General features: G+C 45.2%; 1 protein-coding gene across 1 annotated transcript in view; it reads right to left on the reverse strand.

The window, feature by feature from the left end:
- CFAP77 (cilia and flagella associated protein 77) overlaps positions 1-25792 on the reverse strand; it is a 103303-nt gene extending 77511 nt beyond the window's left edge. The window contains exon 1 of the mRNA XM_080990668.1: positions 25000-25792. Within this exon, the coding sequence (XP_080846794.1) occupies positions 25000-25185 (186 nt within the window). The 5' untranslated portion in view covers positions 25186-25792. The remainder of the gene's footprint in view (positions 1-24999) is intronic.
- Between the last annotated feature and the right edge of the window lie 633 nt (positions 25793-26425).

Consider the following 26425-nt stretch of genomic DNA (forward strand, 5'->3'; position numbering starts at 1 on the left):
ACAACAGAAATCGCACGGTGGCAGCAGGAGGCCCCATTAGCTAAAGTGGTACCTCAGATTAAGAACAGTTTCAGGTTAACAACAGACCTCCGGAACAAATTAACCCAAGGTACCACTGTATCTCCTGTCATATGTCTGGATTTTCCTGTAAATATGATTGAGCGATTCAACATTGTTAGCATAACTTTTGCTAATAGCTGCAGTAGCTTTGGCATGAGCCTCTCATCTTGTGTCTGATAAATGTTTAGGGACTTTTGACTCAAGAGGCAATTATTTTTTTTTAATCATCGCCCATCTTTTTGTAGAAGCTGAGAAGTAAAATAAACCTTGCAAACTTGTTTCTCTCCAGAACATTTTGTTGAACTCTGTTATCCTTGCCAGCCATATTGGCTGCATTGTCATATGACTGTCCTCTACATTTGCTGGAATCTATTTCAAGTTCAGTATCAGCTCAGCCATACTTTCACTGGTGTGATCTTTCAGCTCAAAAAGACTCAGAAAGTGTTGAGCTCATAATCCACCATGAAAAGAAACATATTTAACAATAACAGTAAATTGAAAAACATGGGAAACATCAGGTGTTGAATTGACTAATAAACAAAAATAACCTGCCAGTTTGAAGTCACTCGGTATTGCTTCTTGAACTGTATTAGCCATCACCTGGATAATCTCTTCGCATATGGCTTTGGATAAGTATGATGAGTGACCAAAGCCTTTACCTCCATACTGATTTATGAGATCACACAGAAAAGGATCAAATCTGGCAACTAATTTAAGCAATTCCAGAAAGTTACCATTATTTGGAGAAAATAATTTCCCCTAAAGTGGCTACGTTCTGCCAAAAGAGAAATTGCTGCAATATCTCACTGAAGTACGTGCCTCCAGTAATCCTGCTCTGCTTTGATTTGCTCTTCGAGTTTTGATGTGAGCATCTGACCATGCTTTCTTGTTAAGTATGTTAGCGTAGAGTTCATATTTTCTGAGTTTCTCTGGGTTTGATGAATCCAGTAGAAGCTAAAGCTACAGTTGAGGTAGTCTAGTTACAAAAAAAGTTTGCAAAAAAGTAGACTTTTCCTTTTGTGGGAGAATACACTAGCCATTCTTGAGGGTAGGTTTCTCCATTTACTTTGGTGGAATAGAATCAATTATTTGAGCAGAAGAGGGCATGGCTTGCTTCAGAGTAGTAAATGGTCCATCCCAGTGCTGACATTATGATGGACCTTTCTCAGTCAAGTATGTATTTCTCGTTATTCAATGTGGTCCATAAACCTACGTCTTTATTGTCTCTGAAATCACTAGTAGCATGAACAGTTGGTATTTTTGTGTCTGCAGTGTTAGGATTTCCACTGAGATGATTTGCTTTGTTTCCAAATAATGTAAAACGGTAATGAGCTTGAACTACTTCTTTTGGTGTAACTATCTCATGCCATGTTCCTTGATTTTCTTCTATTTGTAAACATGAATGTTCTGTATCCAAGAGATTATGTAGGGCTGTTTTTGCCGGCTGTGCAAAGCCATTGAATATTTCCTTCTGTTTGGGTTTGGGGTTTTTTGGGTCACTTTCATTTACTAGCACCACTTTCATATTGCTTACTCATTATTATTTTCATAAAAAGTCAAAAATAATATTGCTATTCACAATGATATAAAAGAATCCTCACTGGTTCTCAAAATGCACGCTATAATGATGGACACAAGTGATCTGAACACTTGTATTATCATTTGATTCTGAGTAGCTTTAAAACCTCCACGAACTTTACTAAAGTATGCACTTGTGTAACTGTTATAAAATCATAGTACATAGAAAGCTGCCTAATACTGAACTGTTCCACCTAGCTCAGTATTATCTACACCAACTGGAAGCAGCTCTCTGGACTTTAAGATAAGGAGTCCCTCCAAGCCATAGCTGGAGATGCCAGAGACTGAACTTGGTGTCTCCAGCACACAAAGCAGGCACTGAATGTGCATAGTTTTGGGGGGCTTGGATAGAGTGCAGATTGATTTGATGTGTGGTGTGGGCAGTACCAGATTTACATACGGGCTGAGCAGGCTGCAGTCCAGGGCCTCATAATCGATGGTGGCCTGGAGGGTGTGAATGGTGGTGTGGTGGGGATGGGCCTTCCAAACCCTTGGGACCCTCGACCAGTGCCCAGTTTGGCTAACTGCTGGAGCCAGGCCTGCTTATAAGGAATGTAAATGGCAGCTAGAATCAGGCACCTGGTGCTTCTCGGACCATTGTCCACCCATTAGGACCCTATTGGCATAGCTCAGTTGGTAGACCATAAGACTCTTAATCTCAGGGTCATGGGTTCAAGCCTCACATCAGGTGAAAAGATTCCTGCATTGCAGGGGGTTGGATTAGATGACCCTTATAACCCCTTCCAACTCTACAATTCAATGATTTTATGACCCATCAAAGGACAGTATCTTTGCCTACCCTGCCCCTGAAAACCTGCACAAGCATATGTGCATGGGAGTCTGTTCATGCAGCCTTCTGAATGCATGGGTGTTGGGGTGTGGGCTCCGGATATGACCCTGCCCTCCTCTCCTCAATGGTGCATTTTCTCACCTTAGATAGTGTTATAGGTTTGTGGAGGTCAGTCCAGATAATGCACATGTGATCACAAGTCAGTATCTATAAGAGGAAACATGCTAAACAAGTCAGACCAATTTCCATGGAAGTTCAGTGCTGCCATGTACATGTCTAAAAAAGTTGCCTGTTGCCATCAAGATAAATAAAGGTAAACATAAAGGTACTCCTGGCCGTTAGGTTCAGTCACGGACAACTCTGGGGTTACGCGCTCATCTCGCTCTATAGGCCGAGGGAGCTGGCGTTTGTCCGCAGACAGCTTCCTGGTCATGTGGCCAGCATGACTAAGCTGCTTCTGGCAAACCAGAACAGCGCACGGAAATGCCATTTACCTTCCCGATGGAGCGGTACCTATTTATCTACTTGCACTTTGATGTGCTTTCAAACTGCTAGGTGGGCAGGTGCTGGGACCGAACAACAGTCGTGGGGATTCAAACCGCCAACCTTCTGATCAGCAAGCCCTAGGCTCTGTGGTTTAGACCACAGCGTCACCCACATCCCTATCAAGATAAATAGGTGGGCCTTATCCTACCTCACCTGGCTCAATGCCATGCCATCAAAGCCTGAAGACCTACATGCGAAGGGGGGCTGTGTGAATTTTGGCTGATGCTGGAAGCTGAAGAAACAGAGACTTGCTCTATGCTGGACCCCAAAGCTATGGGTGATCTTCCTCAAAACCTAATGGGGAGAGAAGACCTATGGAGTGTTAATGCTGTGACCCCCTCTATCCTAAGCTCAGGTTGTATATATACGTAAATAAAGCCACACACCCCAAAGACACCACAGGCTCCACTGACCTTCTCTCCAAGGAAATCACAGCCAGTGTGGTGCAGCAGTTATGATGCCAGACTAGGACCTGGGAGACCAGGGTTCAAATCCCCACTCAGTCATGGAACTTCTCTGGGTGACCTTGAACCAGTCACTGCCTTTCAGCCTAACCCACTTTACAGATTTGTTGTGGAGATTAAAGGGGGGGGGTGGACAACCATGTAAGCCACCTTGAACTGAACTCTGGGTAAGCATTGGAACCCCTGGAGTTGCTTACCACTCAGAAATTGTAGTTTGTGAAACCATAAGAAAAAGCTTTAGTTGCCTGAGATCTGTACAGATTGTTCTAGTTTTGCTCTTTTCAAAAGTTTTCAGCAGTAGAATACTCACGCTCCCCCCCCCCCGCTCTTATGGGGGGGGGCGCAGAGAAGTGATTCAAAGGTGTGCTTAAATATAACCACGGTAAATGATAGCTGTTTCATTATCTCGCCCATCACACCATCTAAGCGACTTCTTCCCCTATTAAAATTGTTGATTGAAGGTGGTTAGCTGTTTATCAGCTCTAAATTACATTTCTTCTCTCTTAGGGCCCTGTTGGTTGGAAAACGGGGAAAAAATCATCAACAGCCCTCCTAGTTAGTCACAAGGAAAGCTTCCAAAAGCTGGATTTTCAGGGAGTGGGGAGTGGGGTGGGGGAGATCGACAAACACAGATTGCACCTCCAGATCTCCCTTGAGACATCATGCTTTCTTTGTTCTGCTAAGAAAAATTAACCTCAATCTTGGCTCAAGGTCCCCGGATTGATTATCATAGTCATTTAAATACTGTAATCTCATTTGCAGCATCAAGGAAAGGGAGCGAAAAGGAGAAGGAATTAGAAAGGGAAAAGGAGGGGGGAGGAGACCAGAGAAAAGAGTGAGCAGGGCGGGTGGTGTCTTCAGGGGGACGAAAACCGCATAAATTATCTGACAAAAAGAGAAGGCTTTTGGCTTTCTGCTTATGGACCCCATTTCAAGATCTTTCCACTTGATTGAAAAAGTTGATGAAGTTTAAATGAAGCAGAATTAGGAAGCGGGGGTGGACGAGTATTGACATCGGCCCAGCTGAAGAATGTACAATTCAATAGGGCTGGGAGGGATTTTTTTTTCTCCTCTCTCCCCTTTTCAGTGGCAAAGAGGGGGAAAGGCCTAAATGGTATAATCTTCAATCAAATCTAACATTGAGGATGACAAGGCAGGGGTAATGAGAAGAGGCCAAAGCAGGCGTGTTGGTTAAAGAAATTAATCCCTCTTGCTGAGCCCAAGAGTTCAGGCTTTGATGTCTATTGTGTAGCCGTGGTGCCATCCTATCTAAATGCTAACTAACTAGGAGAGGGATGTGGGACTGTGCTTTTCATGGCGGAGGCTAATCTGATAATAACTATTTTATCCTCTCGATTCATACGCTCCAACTGTCCCCATTTCCCAGGGAAGGTCCTGTTTGTTTCGTCGTCGTCCCCTCTCCTTGTACCTGATCCTGATAAAATACTGTCCTCAATTTGGGGGGCCAAAAAAAGAGAGTTTTAATTCTGGCTTGGAAAGAGCCACTCACTTTGTATGGTTACCTGGGGCACACAATTTCCTTCAGGTAACCCAAGTGCAAAAGTTGACAACACCTAGTTCTTGGAGTGGGGATGTTTCCTCTTTTAAGCCATAATTCAAGGACAAATTGCACATGATGGTGGTTTGGGGGCAGGCATCTGTGTCTAAACTCAGGTCTGCCCCATTCACTGATATAGCAGAGTACAGGATCTTTCTGTTAAAGAGTCATGTGGTGAAGACTCTTGACTTAATGGTTCCTTCTTTAGATGCTAAATTTTCAAAGGTAATAAGCCAGCCCTGTTGTGTTTGGAGACCCAAGTGGGGCTCAAGGCTTCTGCCCCAGGCTACCACCCTTATGATGCCACTACCTCCCAGCTCTCTAGAGATGGGGGGAGAATGTGTTCCAGTTCATATTTAAAGGCCAACCTACCAACTTCGCCGTTTCCAAAACTATATGCGAACCAAAATGCGGCCATCTTTCAAAGTTCACACTTCTCCAAATTTTGCAATGCAGCTGCTCAGCCAAGTAATGCTTACAAAAGTGCAAATCCCAGAGTAAAGTATGCATAAAAATTCATATATTAGTGGAAATGACATATAAGAATTCATTATATTAAGGAAATTTGACTATTAAGTATTCAATACGAATCCTAATCAGAGTAGACCCATTGAAGTTAATAGGCATGGATAACTTATAGAATCATAAACTTGTAGAGTTGGAAAGGACCCTGAGGGTCATCTAGTTCAATCCCCTGCAATGAGGAATCTCAACTAAAGCATCCATGATAGTTTGCTATCCAACTTCGGCTTTAAAACCTCCATGAAAGGAGAGTCCATCACCTCCCAAGGGTTCCATTGTTGAACAGCTCTTACTGTCAGAAAGTTCTTCCTGATGTTTAGTCAGAATCTCCTTGTTTTGGTCCTACCCTCCAGAGCAGGAGAAAACAAACTTGCTCCATCTTCCATGGGGCAGCCCTTTAGATATTTGAAGATGGTTCTTATATCGCCTCTGTCTCCCCTTTCCCAGGCTAAACATACCTGACTCCCTCAACCATTCCTCTTAAGTCTTGTTTCCAGATCATCTTGGTTGCCCTCCTTTGCACACGTTCCAGCTTGTCAATGTCCCTTTTAAATTGTGGTGCCCAGAACTGGACACAGGACTCCAAGTGGGGTCTGACCAAGGCAGAATAGAGCAGTACTATTACTTCCCTTGATCTGGACATTAGACTTCTGTTGATGCAGCCTAGGATAGCATTTGCTTCTTTTGCTGCTGCAGCACACTGTTAACTCATGTTAAGTTTGTGGTCTACTAAGACCCCTAAATCCTTTTCACTTGTACTACTAAGTGCACAATCTTACATTTTTCCCTGTTGAAATTTACAATGCTACCTCGGGTAAATAACTTAATTCATTCTGGAGGTCCGTTCTTACCCTGAAACTGTTCTTAACCTGAGGCACCACTTTAGCTAATGGGGCCTCGCGCGGCCGCAGCACCACCACCGCACGATTTCTGTTCTCATCCTGAAGCAAAGTTCTCAATCCGAGGTACTATTTCTGGGTTAGTGGAGTCTGTAACCTGAAGCATCTGTAACCAGAAGCGTCTGTAACCCGAGGTACCACTGTATTGTGTTAGTTTTGGAGAACTAGGGTTATCCAATCTGTTACGGTAATATTGAATCCCAATTCTGTCTTTTGTGGCATTAGCCACCCCTCCCAGTTTGGTGTCATCTTCAAATTTGTTAATTTCAGTGGGCCTGCTCTGAGTAGGATGTGGCCAAATGCTACCCTAGACATTCAAAGGATGTGGCTTCCCTCAAAGAACACTGGGAACTGTAGTTTATCAAGGGTGCTGGAAATTGTAGCTCTATGTGCAGCAACCCATAGTTCCCAGGATCCTTTGAGATAGTCATACGCATTAAATGTTGGTGTGTATGCAGCGATAACTCTTTGATGGCCCTCAGACACAAGAGGGAGGGAATTGTATTTCAGTGCATATCAGTGCTTTAAGGTACCATAATGTATGGTCATTATCCTGTCATTTCAGCCGGTCTTGAAACCACATAGAAGGGACTGACAGATTAAAATAACTTACACTTGTCACAGTGGAGCACATAAATTCATTGCATAACAAAGACAACTCTGCAAGAATAGTCCAAAACATTTTGCAGTTTGAGACAAAGGACAAGATGACGTATTCCTCCCCTCTCTCCATTTCTATGTGCAAAAACTGACCACACTAGCTGTTGAATCTTCCTTCAGCATCCTCCATTGCACCTGAAGGATTCAGGCTAGCTTAGGGCAGTGGAAGCTCATATGTTAGGGTATATGGGACACTGCTCCACCAAGCTTAGTCTGCCCTCACCTGCCTACCTTACTTAAAAACAGTCCAGGGGGGAAGCACTGGCTCTCAGCTTCATCCTTAGTTTCCGGCCACACTCACACTAAACATTTAAAGCACTATGATACCACTTTAAAACGGTCATGGTTTCCCCCAGAGAATTCCGGGAGCTGTAGTTTGCGAAGGGCGCCGAGAGTTGTTAGGAGGCTGTGGTGTAAACCACTGAGCCTAGGGCTTGCCGATCGGAAGGTTGGCGGTTCGAATCCCCGCAACGGGGTGAGCTCCCGTTGCTCGGTCCCTGCTCCTGCCAACCTAGCGGTTTGAAAGCACATCAAAGTGCAAGTAGATAAATAGGTACCGCTACGGCGGGAAGGGAAACGGCATTTCTGTGCACTGCTCTGTTTTCGCCAGAAGCGGCTTAGTCATGCTGGCCACATGACCCGGAAAAATTGTCTGCGGACAAACGTTGGCTCCCTCGGCCAGTAAAGCGAGATGAGCGTCGCAACCCCAGAGTCGTTCGTGACTGGACTTAACTGTCAGGGGTCCTTTACCTTATTCCCTTCCCAGAGCTATATTTCTCAGAGTTCTCAGGGAAGAGTGACTGATTGCTAAATCGCTCTGGGAATTGTAACTCTGTGAGGGGAATAGGGCCCTCCAAGCAGCTCTCAGCACTCTTCCCAAACTACAGCTCCCAGAATTCTCTAGGGAAAGCCATGTCTGTTCACCATGGTATCATGGAGCTTTATACATATGATGGTCTTCTTTTTGTCCTTTATATAACTCATCAGGAAGGAAGATGGAGACAAAATTGAATTACCGTATTTTTTGCACCATAACACTCACTTTTTTCCTCCTAGAAAGTAAGGGGAAATGTCTGTGCATGTTATGGAGGGAATGCCTACGGGTAGCGGGGGGGATCTGCTGCAGTCGTGAGCAGAGGATCCATGGTTCCCCTTCCTTCCCTCCTCCGTGGCTTGCTTTGACACAGCAAAGCGGGAGAAGAGCCACTGAGTGGGGAGGAGAGAGGGACAGAGAGCCTGCTTCTTTAAAGAAGCAAAGCGGGAGAGGAGAGGAGGCGCTTACACGAGTGTAAGCAGCTCCTGTCTGGTTGGTTCCTTTAAAGCAAGCAGGCTCTCTGTCCCTCTCTCCTCCCCACTCAGCTCGCTACATAGCAGCAAAGTTTTTCAGCTCGCTAAGCCGGGGATGAGCGGCGAGGAGAAAGAAAAGCAGAGCCTGCTTGCTTTAAAGGAGCAAAGTGGGAGAGGAGAGGAGCCTTCTCCCCTTATACCCCTCTTCTTCATTATTAGCAGAAATCCTTCTCCACCCACCCCACGCTTGCTCCTTGTCCCTTGAGTGCTTTTCCTTCCCTCCCCACTTAAAACGTGGTTACAAAGCACAGATGCACATGGATCCTCAGGATTTTTGCACTGGGTCACCCCAAATTCACCATCAGATCACATAGCATGTCCATGGCTACATCTTGCACCAAAAAAATCATGCACCCACTGTTGCCTGGGGCAGCAGTGGTGCAAAAACGTGGTTACAAAGCATGGATCCACATGGATCCTCAGGATTTTTGCATTGGGCTACTCCAAACTCACTGTCAGATCACATGTCTGTGGCCACAGCATGAACCACAAAAATCATACATCCACTGTTTCATTTAGAATATTTTTTCCTGTTTTCCTCCTCTAAAAACTATGTGCGTGTTATGGTCGGGTGCGTGTTATAGAGCGAAAAATAAGGTAATTGGTTCTGCCTGTCATTGGCTCTCTGGCACCATCTACTGGTAGGCTCATTGCAACTGCCACAACCACACCAGGTGGGTATTCAACATCTTCTAAACTACTTCCATGTTGTTCCACTATTGAATAGCTTCTCACATTAAGACAGGGGTGAGGAACCATTTTTAGTATTGGCTAAGGCGGATGTCAGCTATAGTCCCAAGGAAGTGGAGGCACCAGATTGGTGAAATCTGCCTTACCTTTTGATTCTGAACCCAAAGGATAGAATCTAACTTTGTGCAAGGCATCCAAGAAAACACTGTGAATATTTCAGTGGTTTCCTTTAATATTTCAGGGTGTTTTGAGGATGAACTATGCTTTTTTATATATAGAAATACAGTGGTACCTCGCATTAAGAACTTAATTCGTTCTGGAGGTCCGTTCTTAACCTGAAACTGTTCGTAACCTGAGGCACCACTTCAGCTAATGGGGCCTCCCGCTGCCGCTGCGCCGCTGCTGTGTGATTTCTGTTCTCATCCTGAAGCAAAGTTCTTAACCCGAGGTACTATTTCTGGGTTAGCAGAGTCTGTAACCTGAAGCGTCTATAACCTGAGGTATCACTGTAATGTGGAGGGTTTTCACTCTTTGAAATATCAGCATTTCCAGAAATGTTACATCTCTAGATAAAACTGCTTTGATTGCTGTCCATCTGTACATTGGACAGATCACTGGGTATTTCCTGTTCATTCTTATTGGAGAAAGGGAAATGGACATTCTTGTCTAGGGTACTGCCATGACCCCAGAGTGCGGCAGCTGCCAGGATCCTGACTCAGTTGGATCCCCACCAGGTTCTGGGAATTTTTTTAATGGCAATTTATTTGTTTTTTTAAAAGTTTATATCCCGATTTTCACTGCATCTGACTGGATTAGGAAAATAAAACAAATCATAGAAAAAGCTGGAAAATAATGCAGTGTAATCGTTAGCATGCTGTGCAAATTTAAGTATAAAGGGTTGCCACCAACTTAAGTCCTTCTCAGAGTAGACCTACTGGAACTAATGGGCCTAAATTAATCATGTGCATTAATTTCAATGGCTCCATTATTTCAATGGCTCTTCTCTGTCCCCTATCCCCCCTTTTTAAACATCCCATCCACTTTCTCAAGTGCAGCACATAAGAGGCTCTTCTCTTGATATAACTGCATATGGCTTTGCTTTGGGAAATTACACTACCCTGATAATTCAGTCTGGGGTAGAAAAAGGCCCCCATAATATTGCCTTGGTCTGTTTCTTATTTTATGGATCTGAGGATGGATGTACCACTCAGAACTGCAGTCATGTTACAGTTTTAAGCAACCCTTTCCAAATTCTTTCATTTTATGATCAGGCCAATCCCCCACCTTGCCCCCAGGATGTAAATATATGTAAAAGCAAGGACAGGGAACCTATGCCTCTTCAGGTGTGGTTGGACTACAACCCCCATCATCCCAGACCATTGGCTATGTGGCCTGGGACTGATAGGTGTTGTAGTAAAAAAAAAAAATCCATCTGGAGGGACACAGTTTCTTCCAGTCCTGTTATAAGCAAACTTTTCTCTTTTTTAAAAAACGGCATCTTATGCTATGGATAAAGGCAGTGAAATAAGGAAACTTATGAGAGGTTGCCACCTAGAGGAGGAAGAAGAAAGTAGGTGCTGCAGAAAAGGCACGCTTGGTGTCGCTAAAACAGAGGGTGGCAGCATTGCCATAAATATATTTATTTTGGAGGGATGAACAGAAGAGGCAAAGTGAATTTTTGAGGACAGTGAGGCATCATCCCACAGACTAGATTTCTAAAAAGGATGTAACTGGATATGCTCTGATGTCGAAACACATTTCCTGCAGTGAGTCCTGCTAAGTTTTGATGGGGTTAAGTTTCAAGAGAGCAGTGTTTGGTGGGTTTCAGCCTTGTTTTAACTTCTAAATTGTAATCTTGTTACACAATTTGTATGTGGAAAGTGCAATCTGATGGTGATGATGACTAACAGGCTTGGCTTCAGCAGTTGGCACCCTTGGGCAGCTAACAGGGCACATCCTCAGTATGGGCTATGAATGGAAGCTGCAGGCTTGCACATATTGTACGGTGTAGTGGTTGGAGTGTCAGACAACGGTGCCTGGGAGACCAGGGTTCAAGTCTTTCACTCAGCCATGAAGCCTGCTGGGTATCACTTAGGCCAATCACCGACTCCAAGCCTAATCTACTTCACAGGGTTGTTGTGGGGATTAAATGAGAAGAGGCAGAACCATGCACGCCATCTTGAGCTCCTTGGGAGAAAAGGTGGGATAGGAAGGCAATAAAAATAATAGAATAGAATAGTCATGTTATCTAATAACACTCCTGGTCATTAATCTTTCAGATGTTATTTAACAAAATGTATACAGAAAACCTTTAAGCAGGTTTACAAAAATAAAAAAACATTAAAATTATAAATAAAAAACAGTTAAACAGATACTTTCAGTGTTTTTAAAGATGATTAAAATCAACAGTAGCTAAAAAGAAATAAAACACCCATCAACATTCTACATTCTGGGGAGGTCTGCCTAACCAAACAGGAGAGCACAGTGAAAGTGCCTGCCAGATGTCAATAGGCAGGGAGTTCCAAAGTATAGGTACTACTGCATTAAGAGGCTGATTTGTTAAAAGTGTGGAATAAGTATTGTGTGACACCTGAAACAGCACCGAAACGATCAACTCCCCTATAAAGAAAGGTTTCAGCATTTGGGACTTTTTAGTTTAGAGAAAAGGTAAGAGGCAACATGATGGATGCTTATAAAATTATGCCTGGCATAGAGAAAGTGGATAGGAAAAAGAAAAGCCTTTCTCCCTCTCTCCAAACACTAGAACTCCTGAACGTTAGGACCAAAAGTACTTCTTCACACAGTGCAGTCAAACTATAGAGCTCGCTCCAGTGATGACAGTTATAACTACCAACATAAAGGTAAAGGGACCCCTGACCATTAGGTCCAGTCGTGACCAACTCTGGGGTTGCGGTGCTCATTTTGCTTTATTGGCCGAGGGAGCCAGCGTGCACCTTCCGGGTCATGTGGCCAGCATGACTAAGCCGCTTTTGGCGAACCAGAGCAGCGCACGGAAACGCTGTTTACCTTCCCGCCGGAGCAGTACCTATTTATCTACTTGCACTTGACGTGCTTTCGAACTGCTAGGTTGGCAGGAGCTGGGACAGAGCAACAGGAGCTCACCCCGTTGCGGGGATTCGAACCTTCAACCTTCTGACTGGCAAGCCCTAGGCTCTGTGGTTTAGACCGCAGCGCCACCCACGTCCCTAACCACCAATATAGACAACTTTAAAAGAGGATTAGACAAATTCATGGAGCAGGAGAAGGCTATCAGTGGCTTCTAGCCACAATGGGTATGATCTGTCTCCAAAGGTGGAGGCAGCAATGATTCCAAATACCAGTTGTTGGGAACCACAGGAAGGGAGAATGCTGTTGCACTCAGGTCTTGCTTATGGGCTTCCCATAGGGCCATCTTGTTGGCCACTGTAAGAACAAGATGCTGAACAAGTTGGGCCATTGGCCTGATCCAGCAGGATCACCTTACGTTCTTATGCCAGTTCTGCGGGTCAATGCAGTTGAGTGGGCATGTATGGGTTAAAGCAATCCCAAAAGTAAACTGGTCCCAAGTTGTTAAGGGCAATGCCTTAAACTTGGCCCACTAACAAACAGGCAACCAGATCTCTTTGTAGAGGTGTTATAATAATATACATTGCTATCACTAGGCCTAGAGATTTCTGCTCCATACTCTGTTGGAACCAGCATAGTGTAGTGGTTACTGTCATGAAATTCTACTCAATATTGATCCAGAGCTGATTCCAACGTATAGTTAGCAGAGTAAAAACTTAAACATGTTGCAGGATTCCCAAAAAATAGACCAGAGGCAATTGAATTTCATCCAGCAGAGCTTTTCTGCTACTGAAGGCAAATGAGCATAATGGTCACAAATCCATTCAGGATTGGCACTGCCCATAAGAAATCCAGTTGCAGCAGACTTAATTTAAACTTACAACAACTTATAATAAGACTAAACCTTGAGACTTCCGGCGAGGCAGCATGGCGGCTGCAACAGCAGAAAAGAGCTCCTGAAGCCAGCCAGAGTAAAAGGCTCTGTCTGGCCGACTCACGGACTCCCAGGAATGCTGCCGCCAGCACTGCCAGCGGAGAGGAATTGGGGGTGCCCGGGGGGGTCTATCAAAGGAGCCAAAACACCCCCCACAACCTTGATTGAGCCGGAAAGGCACCCGACCACCCCCCCAACAGCCGAGAGGAGCTCCAAAACCAGGAGGACAGTGAAGCTAACGCAAAGAGGGAGGGGGGGAAGAGGAAGAAAAAGAAAGAAAGAAAAAGGAGCCCCAACTTTACCACTGCTGCCCCCATCTCTGCCGACGGGAAAGAAGAGGAGAGGTAGGTGAGCATGGGAAGGCAAAAAAGGCTCCGAAAAAACACGTGGCTGAGCCAACAGGAGCCTACCCCTCCAGCGGCAAGGAAAACAGAGGAAAGCCGCATGACAAAGATCGCAGAAAGGAAGAAACTACCCTTTCCCCCCCTTTTTAAAAAAATCCTTTTTAACCCCTTCCTCCCCCTTTTTTTAAAAAAAAAATTCTTTTTTATCCCCCCCCCATATACCTACTTTTATCATTTTTCTTTTTAAAAGAGGGGCCACTGCTGCAGCAGCCACCCTTACTTTTTTACAAACAAATAATAATAATAATAATTAGGGGGAAATAGTTTTTTTAAAAAAACAACAACACACAATTCCCCCCCTCTTTTTAAAGCCCTTTCTATTCTATTTGTTAGCTTGTTCTTGAGGGGGGAATCTTTCGCCCCCAGCTAGACCACCACTCTCTTTTAAAACAAAAATTTCCTCCATATCACTGTTATTGCTGTTGATACTCTCCCCCGCCCCCGTTTATTTTTCTCTCCCTTTTTGCTCTCCTCTCTCTCTCCCTTCACCCCCCTTATTTTTTCCTTTTATCCCACCTTTCACTTTCCATCCCCAATTTTGTTTTCTATCCCCTTTATTTTTTAAAATCAACTCCCCCTTTTTAGCCTGTTCATCAGTTTGTTTTTGAGAGGGGAGCCCTTTCCCCCCACCCCCTCTTTTAAAATAAGACTTTCCCCCCATACCATTGCCACAGCTCACCCTCCCTCCCTCCCCCTCCCTTCTCTCCCCCTCTCTTTTCTTCTCCTTCCTTTTCCCACCCTTCCCCCTCCTCCTCTCCTTTTCTCTCCCTCCTCCCTCTCTCCATCCCCCCCTTCCCCTAAAGGAAACACATACACACATTCATGTCACCATATCATACTTTGCCCCCCTCATACTATTGCTAAAACTACTGCTGCAATACTGCTGATATTACTGTACTATATCTCCTCTCTCTTTCAACTCTCTTTTTGTCTCTCTCTCTTCTCTTTTACTCCAATCTCCTGTCTGCCCCTTCTTCTTTCTTTCTTCTTCTTCCTTTTTCTCCCTCCACCCTTTACATATAGCCTATTTGTCTGTCTCTGTTTCTGAGCGCACTCCCAACCCCAACTTCCACCTTAACTGGACCCCAATACCCCTTTGGGGTATATACAACCCCCTCCTAAACACATATTTCCCCTGGCCCCACCCCTCTAATTTCTTGCATCTCTACCTGCTAACCACCCCCCCTTTATATGAACTGTCTGTCCGTTAGTCTACCCATCTCTGCTTACCTGCCCCCCCCCACTTTGGCGGCACCGCTGAGGCAACTACAGAAACCCTAGAGAAGTTCCTAAAACACAGACTAGAAGTGACACAAATGACCACCTAATCCAAACGCTCTGTAAAAGCCACCAGCCAAGAACGCCTGATCAGCTCAGCAACCAAACAATACCCAGGAATCACCACTGCCACAACTCCTAACCACCACACGCCCTACTCCAAGAGGACGCCAAGCCAACCTCAAACCAAAACCATCAGGGAGACTGAGATGACACCAACCAGGGAGATGACAAACAATGCTAAAACGGTAACTCCCCTTCAAGATGATGACCACCCAATAACGAAACGAGATTTGAGGGAAATGGAAGCAAGATTAGAAGCACGATTAGAAGAAACACTGAAGGCCACAATGGCTCCCATGCAGGTACTAATCAACAATCTAACCTCCAAAGTGGAAGCTCTAGAGAACAAGAACCAAATGCAAGAAAGAATAATAGAGCAATACCGGGAGGAGAACGCACGTGTGAACAAGAAACTGGACAAACTGGTAAACCAAATGGAAGCAGAACACCGAGAGATGAAAATTAAGCAAGCCGACCTTGAAGACCGCAATAGACGTTGTAACATCCGCTTCCGCAACTTTCCTGAAAAAACAGAGAAAAGCCCAGCAGACCTAATTATACGCTGGCTGAAAAACACAATCCCAAGCCTGAAACTTGAGGCAGATGACTTGGAGAGGGCTCACAGAACCCTAAAACCTATGCCAAAACCCAGCGCCCCTCCAAGAGACATCATTGTATGCTTCACACGCTACAAAAAGAAGGAAGAGGTATGGAACAACCTCAGAAACTCAACCAACCTTCGATATGGAGAAACCCCCATTCTGGCCTTACAGGACCTATCTCAGGATACCCTAAACCGGAGGAAAAGCCTGTGCCCATGCACCCAGCGTCTCCAACAAGCAGGGATCAAATACCGATGGGGCTTCCCCTTCCGCCTCATTGTAACAACCAATACAACACAACACATGGCTACCAACATACCTGAGGCCCTGCAACTACTAAAGAACCTTGAACTCGACCTCCCACCGGAATGGCAACCGACAAACCCACCAAGTGACAGCCCCAACCACGAGGAAACAACAGCAAACAACTGGACGACGGTACAGAAAAAAAAGAAACAACAGAAGCGGCACAACAACGCAAACCAATACAGACAAGCATCATGCTCAGAACCGTCCCGCCGGCCATACGACACAAGAAACCAGACCAAGATTAACCAAACCAATTCATCGCAGATGGACAACCCTACAACAACAACAACCGCAGCTGAATGAAGCAACCAGGAAAAAAACACAAACTGAAGGATTGGTGATTCCCCCCCGTTCCCCCTCTCCCCCCCAAACATAGATTTAGTTAACACCATCAACATCCCCCCCAGCCCCGCACCCCCACAGAAATCCCCACCCCAACACCAGTCCAGACGACCTCAACCACATTCCCCATCACCCACACCTTCAACATCCCCATACTCCATACTAAGAAAAAACAGCTCCTCCAACCTTAATAACACAACCCACAATCAGGCTAAAATCTGATACCCAACCAGCACTATGGTGGCACCAGAGCGTACCAGCACCCACATCCCCACCCCAACACGCCAACAATGTTGCTCATAACATTGGCAACATTGCTTATGAACCTTATACTTGACAGCGACGTTACAAAGTCACTTCACACTGTCTCACTGATCTCCCTGTATCGCAAACAACAGGGGGGATGGCCTGTCCTTGAACACGGCCTTCCACACCAGCTGAGACCTAGGACCAACCAGCTAAATGCCAGGTGGCCTAAAATACCCCAAACAAACACCTATATGACTACATATAGGAAACTCTCTACAACTTACCCCCTACTCTTTAACCCAAATCTTACTCTAATCCCATTAGCCCCCCACCCACCACACCCTAGGTCAGCGCAACCCCACTGGTTCTTTAAACAACACGAAGAGAGAGACACAAGACAACCCGAACGGGTTGGCAGGGAATCGCCCCACATAATAGATAAGCAAGATGGCTAACCTAAAAGCAATTACATTAAACGTGAGGGGGCTGGGAAACCCCATCAAAAGAAAACGCATCACCTCATACATAAACACCATGAAACCACACATCACCTTCCTACAAGAAATACACAACCCACCCAAAGGCAGCAAACTCCTGAGCGACCCCCGCTTCAGTCAACAGTGGGTCGCATGAGGCTCAGGGAAAGCTTGCGGTGTAGCCATAATACTCAGTAGAGACCTGAACTTCACTGCCACAACAGTCCTCAAGGACAAAAAAGGGAGATTCATTTTCGCTAAAGGGACACTAGATGGCAAAATCAAACTAACAATCGGCTCCATATATGCCCCAAACGCGAAACAATTAGAATTCTTCCAGAAGACACTAAACAAATTCCTCTCCTTCTCTGAAGGGGAAGCAATCCTAGGAGGGGACCTCAATCTAAATATGAAAGGTATATCCCTGAAAGATATCCACCCTACAACCCCATGGGCAACCTTCCTCCGAAGGAAACCCCCAACAACTAGGAACTCTTACAAGTTACTAAAAATGCTAAAAAACAGGGGTCTCTATGACATTTGGGGTGAGCAAAACCCGGGAGACATCAGCCATACATTCCAATCGGGATGTCATGATACAGTGTCCAGACTGGACAGCATTCTACTCACACAGGGTCTGATCCCCTCAGTGGAATCAACGAACATAGGTAACATTAAAATCACAGATCACGCCCCAGTAGAAGTCATCGTTAAAATAGGAGAAGGAACGCAAACCACCCCATCATGGTCCTTCAGTCCCATCCTAACTACAAGCAAACAAATTAGAGAGAGTCTCACAAAAACCCTCCAAAACTACTTCAAGGAAAACGATGTAGACAATATAACAACCCCCCTCCTATGGGACACAATGAAAGCGGTCACCAGAGGAGCTTGCATAAAAGAGAAAACATTCCTTAAAAAACAAACCTCCTCAAAAATTAGCAAAATAGAACAAGACATCACAGCCCTCTCAACACGCTACAAACAAACAGGATCTAAAAAACTCCTCAAACTTACAGAACAAAAAAGGAGAGAACTAGACTCCCTAGAAATTAACAAAACAATGATCAACATTCTATATTCTAAACAACGTTTCTATGAATATGGAGGGAAAAACTCCAGATTACTAGCAAATAGATGTAGGAAAAAAGCACTCAAAACAAGAATACACTGCATCACCAAAAAAGACGGCAACATAACATTCTCCCCTGAAGAAATAACCTCAGAATTTGCAGAATTCTACTCCAACCTATACACCTCCCATAACCCACCAGAGAAGGAAATCAGAACATTTCTAGCAGGACTGACCATGCCTACCCTAACTGATGAGGAACAGGAATTCATGGACAGCCCTATCACCCCAGAGGAAATACATATGGTCCTCAAAAACCTGAAACCACACAAAGCCCCAGGCCCAGACGGCTTCACAGCAGAATTCTATAGGAAATTCAAAGAACCCTTGATGCCCTACATGACCTGCCTATTCAACAACATCATAAAAGGGGGCCCCATCCCCAAAACCTGGACCCACTCCAAAATAGTCTCCATCCCAAAACCACTAAAAGACAGCCTCAAAGTAGAATCATACCACCCAATCTCATTAATAAACCAAGACTACAAGATATTCACATAAATCTTGGCCAACTGCCTAAAAATCTTCCTACACAAGTTAATAGCCCCAGACCAGACTGGCTTTGTCCCTGGCCGCAATATAACAGACCCCATCAGGAAACTACTGAACCTGATCGAACACAGCAAGGCAACTAAACTCCCATTGACAATTATGTCCCTAGACATCCTCAAAGCCTTTGATTGCTTAGAGTGGAAATACATATTAGCAGTACTAACTAACATGAAATTTGGCCCCAACTTCCTACAAATCCTCAAACAAATATATTCCCAAGCCTCAGCAAAATGCAGAACTAACAATATGGGTTCTAATACTATAGCTATCCAAAGAGGCACGAAACAAGGATGCCCACTGTCTCCCTTCTTATTTATCCTGGCTCTGGAACCCTTAGCAATCCGCATCCGAGCAGCCACAGACATCAAGGGAGTGGAAATAAAAGGCAGAACCTATAAATTAGGGCTCTTTGCAGATGACCTAATGGTCACAACACCAGACGCCATAAGCACAGCAACCTCCCTAATCAGAGAACTCAACACATTTGCAATGGTGTCGGGCCTACAGGTAAATTTTATAAAGTCAGAAGCTATGTGCTTCAACACCCCTCCTCACACCCAAAAAGAACTCACGGTCACCAAAATAAAACTCTGCCACACCAAGTCCAGATACCTAGGGGTACAAATAACCAGAAACCTCAATAAATTGTACCTCCACAACTACAAGCCCCTGTGGCGACAAATTAACAAAGACCTAAAGAGATGGAATAACATGAATTTCACTCTCTCAGACAAAATAGCCATGATCAAAATGATCACACTCCCAAAACTAACCTACCTATTCCAAACCCTCCCAATCTGGATCCCCTCAACCCAACTTCGCAGTTGGCAGAGAAAACTACACTCTTTCATCTTCTCACATAAAAAACCAAGAATAAGCCCCAAATACCTGCACCTCCCCACCTCAGAAGGAGGATGGGGAATCCCCAACATAGAAGCATATTACATTGCCAACCAAATACGCCATATAATCCCATATATACTAGAAGATGAGACAAAACAATGGGTACACCTAGAGAGGGACACAATTGAAAATACCTGCACCACAACATACCCACTCCTCCCAAACAAACTAAAGAAAATTCCCACAACACTTAACAGGTACACACAGACCATGCTCAAAGCATGGAAAACACAAATAGGCAAACTATCCCCAACCCCATCCCCACTAATCCCCCTGGCGTACCACCCATTATTCCACCATGCAGCACAAAACCTCAAGATAAAAACCTGGTGAACCAAAGGCTTATATCGCCTAATAGACTTTTATAAAAATAACAAACCCTTGTCAACACAAGAAATACAAGACAAACTAGAAGACACCCAAATGCCCTGGTTAACACAACACCAACTACATGCCCTCTTAAACAACCCAACAGTAAAATCAGCAGCAACTAGGCCCCTGACAACCTTTGAAAACCTCCTCCTAACAACAAAGGGAAACGGTAAAGGGACGGTATCCGCAATATACAAAATACTACTCCAAAATCCCGCAAATCCCCTAGACACAATCAAAAAACAATGGGAGAATGACATAGGCTATGAGATTAACCCCACTCAATGGACCAGAATGTGGTCTAAACCCCCCTTTAAATCCATATCAACGAAAAGAAAAGAACTCACACTGAAACTCACCTACAGGTGGTACCTAACACCAAGGAAACTAGCGCTAATACACCCAGGAACCTCACCAAAATGCTGGAGAGGGTGCACCTCCACAGGCACATACCTCCACATGTGGTGGGAGTGTCCCAAAATCCAACTATTCTGGACAACAGCCATACAAGAAATATGTAAAATAACTAAGCAAGTATTAGACTTCACCCCAGAATTGGCCCTACTAAACATCTTCCAAGACAACAATGCCCATTTACACCACAAATAACTCATAATCCACCTACGTTCAGCAGCCAGAAACACCATAACCAGACACTGGAGAGACCTGTCAGGAGTAAGCATGGACCAATGGTACCAAATAGTATGGGAAACAGCCCTACTAGAAAAATTAACTAATAAATTGAAACTGACACGGGGGCAAACAGAAGAAGACACCTTCACCCCGGTATGGCTCCCCTTTATCACATACACAGCCCAACAGGACAATGACAATAATCCACCAACAGCATACAAATCAATATGGCTAACCTGATCCAAAACACCCAACCACCTCACTCACACACGAAAACAAAGATCACCACAGCCAATCACAAACAAACAATCACACCTTAGGCCAACCCCAACCTCTCTCACCACCAAAGGAACACAAGTGAACAACACAAGCACGCTGACACCAAACTCTACATACATTAAGCATAATAGAAACATCACTACCCGACCCCACCCCCATCCATCTCCCCTCCCTCCACCCCCCTTTCTTTTTTTTCTTTTTTTCTTCTCCCCCTAATGCCTCAACAAATGAAACGGATTTGTAAAAATGTTATATGGGGAAAAAAAATACGAGGCATTACACTTACACTGTAAAACAAGAAAACCCTTAATAAAATATTTTTTAAAAAAGACTAAACCTTAACACTATATACAGTCATACCTCAGGTTACAGACACTTCAGGTTGCGCATTTTCGGGTTATGGATGCGCTGAAACCCGGAAGTACCGGAACAGGTTACTTCCGGGTTTCGGCACTTGTGCATGCGCAGAAGCACTAAATCGCGCTTTGCGCATGCGCAGAAGTGCCAAATCGTTCCCCGTGCGTGCGTGAGCAGACATGGCGTTGCGGGTTGCGAACGCTGCAGGTTGCAAACATGCCTCCCGCACGGATCATGTTCGCAACCCGAGTGTTTACTGTACAGAACACCAAAGCAAAAGAGATAGAAAGATAAAGTTAAACCCACGCTCCTTCTGGCCTTATTTTTATACTCAGCATGGCCTTGACTGAAAGGGACAGCAGAGCCAGTTAATCCAGCTGTACTCAACCCAAACATCATGAACCTTCTGCTTTTTCTTTCACACAGAGAAGCTTTCATAACCCTCTTTTTTTTAATAATGTATTTTTATTTTAAAAAATTCTTGATTTACAAAAGTATGTATAATGTCTCTCTCTTGTATTTTTACCATGTAACATTTTTACAGATCAGTTTCATTTGTTGAGACATTAGGAAGAAAAGGGGGAAAGAGGTGGAGGGGGGAAAGATGGGTGAGGGTGGGGATGTTTCTATTTTACTTAATGTATGTAAGGTTTGGTGTCAGCATTGCTCGTGCAGGTTCTCTGCTGTTCACTTGTGTTCCTTTGGTGGTGAGAGAAGTTGGGGTTGTTTGTTTGTGATTGGCTGTGGTGATCTTTGTTTTTGTGTGTGAGGGGGGTGGGTGGGTGTTCCATAACCCTCTTGAGTTAATTAGAATAGGAAAGATCTTTACACATCATATCAATACATTCTGCACTAAGAAATGCAAACTGACAGTTACAGTGCCATACTCCATACCTGGGAGACCAGAGTTCAAATCCCCAGTTGGCCATGAAAGCTCAATGGGTGACCTTGGGCCAGGTACTGCCTCTCAGCCTAGCCAGCTACACAGGGTTTTTGTGAGGGTTAAATGAGGATGGGGAGAAGAACCAGGAGCAAAAAGTGGGATATGAATACAATAAACAACTGTGCAAAGGAAACAGAATCTCAGCTCATCCTTAAACTATTGATCACATGCTTCCCTCTAGTGTTTAATCTGGCACCTGCAGGCACCCGCACTTCTAATTCTGTGTTATCATCAATATTCAAGGCCACTGGAACTTTGCTGCTTACTAAAAGTAGTCAACCTGCATTCCCTTCCATGCTGACCAGTTTATCTTATTAGCGAGCAAATCCTGATGTCTGCCATTTGCTAACAACCATCCCAGACCCTGCACTCATCTCTGAAGGGTGGCAACAGGAGAGGGAGACTTTTCTGTGGTGGCTTCCTGTTTGTGGGATGGTGTCCCCAGGGAGGCTTGCCCAGTGCCTTCATTACATATCTTTGGGCACCAGGCAAAAGCATTCTGGATCTCTCAGCGGCCTTTGATACAATCGACCATAACATCCTTCTGGACCGTCTAGAGGGGCTGGGAGCTGGGGGCACTGTTATACAGTAGTTTCGCTCCTTCTTCCTGGGCTGTGTTCAGAAAGTGGTGGGGGATGAGTGTTAAGACCCCTGGGCTCTCACTTGTGGGGTACCTCAGGATTCCGTCCTCTCCCCCATGCTTTTTAACATCTACAGTATATGAAGCCGCTGGGAGAGATCATCAGGGGGTTTGGACTGGGTGTCCATCAATATGCAGATGATACCCAGCTCTACCTCTCTTTCAAATTAGAACCAGTGAAGGCAGTGAAGGTCCTGTGTGAGTGCCTGGAGGCGGTTGGAGGATGGATGGCGGCTAATGGATTGAGGTTGAATCCTAACAAGACAGAAGTACTGTTTTTGGGGAACAGGAGGCAGGCTGGTGTGGAGGACTCCCTGGTCATGAATGGGGTAACTGTGCCCCTGAAGGACCAGGTGCGCAGCCTGGGAGTCATATTGGACTCACAGCTGTCCATGGAGGCGCAGGTCAATTCTGTATCCAGGGCAGCTGTCTACCAACTCCACCTGGTACGCAGGCTGAAACCCTACCTGCCCGCGGACTGTCTCGCCAGAGTGGTGCATGCTCTAGTTATCTCCCGCTTGGACTACTGCAATGCGCTCTACGTAGGGCTACCTTTGAACGTGACCCGGAAACTACAACTAATCCAGAATGCGGCAGCTTAGACTGGTGACTAGGAGTGGCCGCCGAGACCACATAACACCGGTCTTGAAAGACCTACATTGGCTCTCAGTACGTTTCCGAGCAAAATTCAAAGTCCTGGTGTTGACCTTTAAAGCCCTAAACGGCCTCGGCCCAGTATACCTGAAGGAGCGTCTCCACCCCCATCATTCTGCCCAGACGCTGAGGTCCACTGCTGAGGGCCTTCTGGCGGTTCCCTCATTGCGAGAAGCAAAGCTACAGGGAACCAGGCCGAGGGCCTTCTCGGTAGTGGCGCCCGCCCTGTGGAATGCCCTCCCATCAGATGTCAAAGTGATAAACAACTACCTGACATTCAGAAGACATCTTAAGGCAGCCCTGTTCAGGGAAGTTTTTAATGTGTTATATTTTAGTGTATTTTTGGTTTCTGTGGAAGCCACCCAGTGGCTGGGGAATAAATAAATTATTATTATTATTATTATTATTATTATTATTAATCTTCATCCAGGCCTTTGGCTAATGAAACTGCATATGGGGCAGGGTATTGTTTGTGTTCGTTACTATGTTATGTATTTTTGTGTTTTTGTATTTTAAACTCCCTGTGATCCTTGGATGATGGGAAGTATAGACATTTATTTAATATAAACAAACAAACAAACAAACAAACAAACAAACAAAAGCATTTATTGGTGTTCCTTTTCTAACATATAGAAGAAAATTGGTGGCAAAATGTATGTTCCCTGTAAGGCAGCCTTGAAGCACCTTAAAATTGTTATTCCAATCCAGTGTAGCGAGAAGACAGGAAAACACACACACACACACACACACGTTCATAAAATGAAAAGGTCGGATCTAAACAAATAATACTGGACAGCATGTGTGTAAATGTGCTTGGCATCCACAATTTAAGGGGCAGTCCTTATCAACCTATCTGCCCGCCCCAGGCAGCTGCTGGAGACCTCGCACCCTCCCAAGACCACCACCATGTGGCTTCCATGTGAGCCCCTGCACCATGAAGCTGGGTGTGAAAGCAGCCATTTTGAACTTCTGCCACTCCGTATCACTGTAGGAAAGTAAAATTCCCTCAGTGAGAAGCTGTGAATTGGTGTGTGTCGATCTTAACTTTTTCTACAGTTTATTACTGTAGATTAAAGACTGGCATAACATAATATGAAAACAGGTTGCCATGGTTGCCAGAGAGCAAAATAGAAAATGGCTACTGCTACAGCCAGGCCCAATGGAGGGGAAAGAGCTGTAGCTTAGTGGTAGAACATCTGCTTTGCAGTCAGGAAGTCCCAAGTTCAACTTGCTAGGGTTTGGTAAGGCCCCTGTCCAAAACCCTGAAGAGCTGCTGCTAGTCAGTGTGGACAATACTGAACCAGATGAGCCAGTGGGCCTGACTTAGTTTTATGGCAGCTCCCTGTGTTCCTATTTTAATCAGCCTTTAAAACACAATGAGGACTCGAAACTTGCTTTGTTTTTAGTGCTACAGCTCAGTGGCAGTCCCTGGTGCCTCCAGGTAGAGCTGGGGGAAATTACTCCATAAAACCGTTGAGAGCTTCTGCCAGTCAGTGTAGACAGCACTGAGCCTGATGGACCAATGCTCTGACTCTCTATGTCCAAAGCAGCTAGGGTGGGGGTGCGAAGGCTGTCAGAGGTCACTTTGCTGACAGTCCCATCAACTTGTGAAAATGCCACAGAAACAAATCCCAAGAGGTCCCCAAAAGCGGCCTGGGGACCTCCCTCCCTCTAGTCCCGCGCCATAGCCTCCTCACCTTAGCGATGAGATGGTTCTGGAGCATGCTCTCACGGGCCACTCCTAGCCGCTCGTTCTCACAGCCTGGGTGCAACTCTGCCAAAGTCATTGGCCTCCGTGGCGGGGGACAGATCTGGCTGACGCTGCGGCGCCGGGGCAGGCGCACCTTCTGGGCGGTCTTCTGCTCAGGGATGGCTGCTGCCATGGCTGCCCACTGGTGGCACACTTGAGATGCCCACTGCTGCTCTGGAATAAGAGGGATCTTGCAGAGGCTCCCGGCTCTTTTTGGGCTGCACCACGTTGGAGGGGAGAGAATGGATGCAGAGGCAAGTTGAGTAGAGAGACGCCCCTCTGGGTTACGTCAAGGCCTTGAAAAGAAGGAAAAGAAATCCTGAGGAGCCAAACGTACACATACACTCTCTCCTTCTCCTCTCTGGGGAATGGTGAGGCTGGTTGTCGTGGCAACAGGGGACGCTAACCGTGTTTATAAAACAATAGCCAACAGCAGGGTAGGGCGCAGCAACACCACACCAGCACAAGGGGTTGCTAAACAACCGAGTGCAAGAAAGCACACACACACATATCAAACTGTAAAACCCTCTGGCTGATAAGACGGGCCAGCAGTCGTGAAGTCCCAGGCCAAGCCAACTCTGCACTTAGGAGCATGTGCCAGTTTATGCATTGTCAAATCTGCCATGAACTTTCAGGGCCATAGGTGCCAACTCCTAAAGGGAGTAAATGAGGCAGTCCCCCCCCCCAATGTATTTTTTGAGGGAGCCAGGCCACCTCAATGTTCAGAGGGTGTTCAGCTCCACCCCCTGGTTCCTTGCAATGTCATACATGCGACGTCAGGATGTCGCGCAACATCGCATCAGCGCCCCTCAATAATCTGGAGAATTAATGCCTTTGTTCTGGGCAAATCATAATCAAAACACATAAACAGCTATTCAAGCTCTAGTGCACAAGAAAGGAAACAACATTCACAGTTGTTCAGGAAAAGCTCAGTTAAGTGGTTGGAGTGCTGGGCCTGGGAGAGACCAGGATTTGAATCCTCACTCGGCCATGAAGCTCTCCTGCTGACCTTGGGCCAGTCACTGCCTCTCTGCCTGACCTACCTCACAGGGCTGTTATGGGGATTGAATGAGGTGTGAACCACGTACGCCACCTTGAGCTCCTTGGAGAAAAATGTGTGCAATAAATAAATGGAGTAAAAATACTTTTTAAATGAAAAGTAGAACATTTAAATCAAAAACAGTATACAAATGCAACTTTGCATTCATTATTAGAAATATCTTGACACAGCTTTTAATTTAGATTAGTTACATTAAAAACAACAACGACAAGGTTCTTTGGAGATTAAAAGTTGTCCTTTTAAAAAGTGTGGTGGAGGGAGACCCGGACAAAGCTGCCGAGATGTGTTGTGTGTGTATGTATGTATTATGTAG

This window comes from Podarcis pityusensis (assembly GCF_964106645.2).
Source record: "Podarcis pityusensis genome assembly, chromosome: Z".
NCBI lineage: Eukaryota > Metazoa > Chordata > Lepidosauria > Squamata > Lacertidae > Podarcis > Podarcis pityusensis.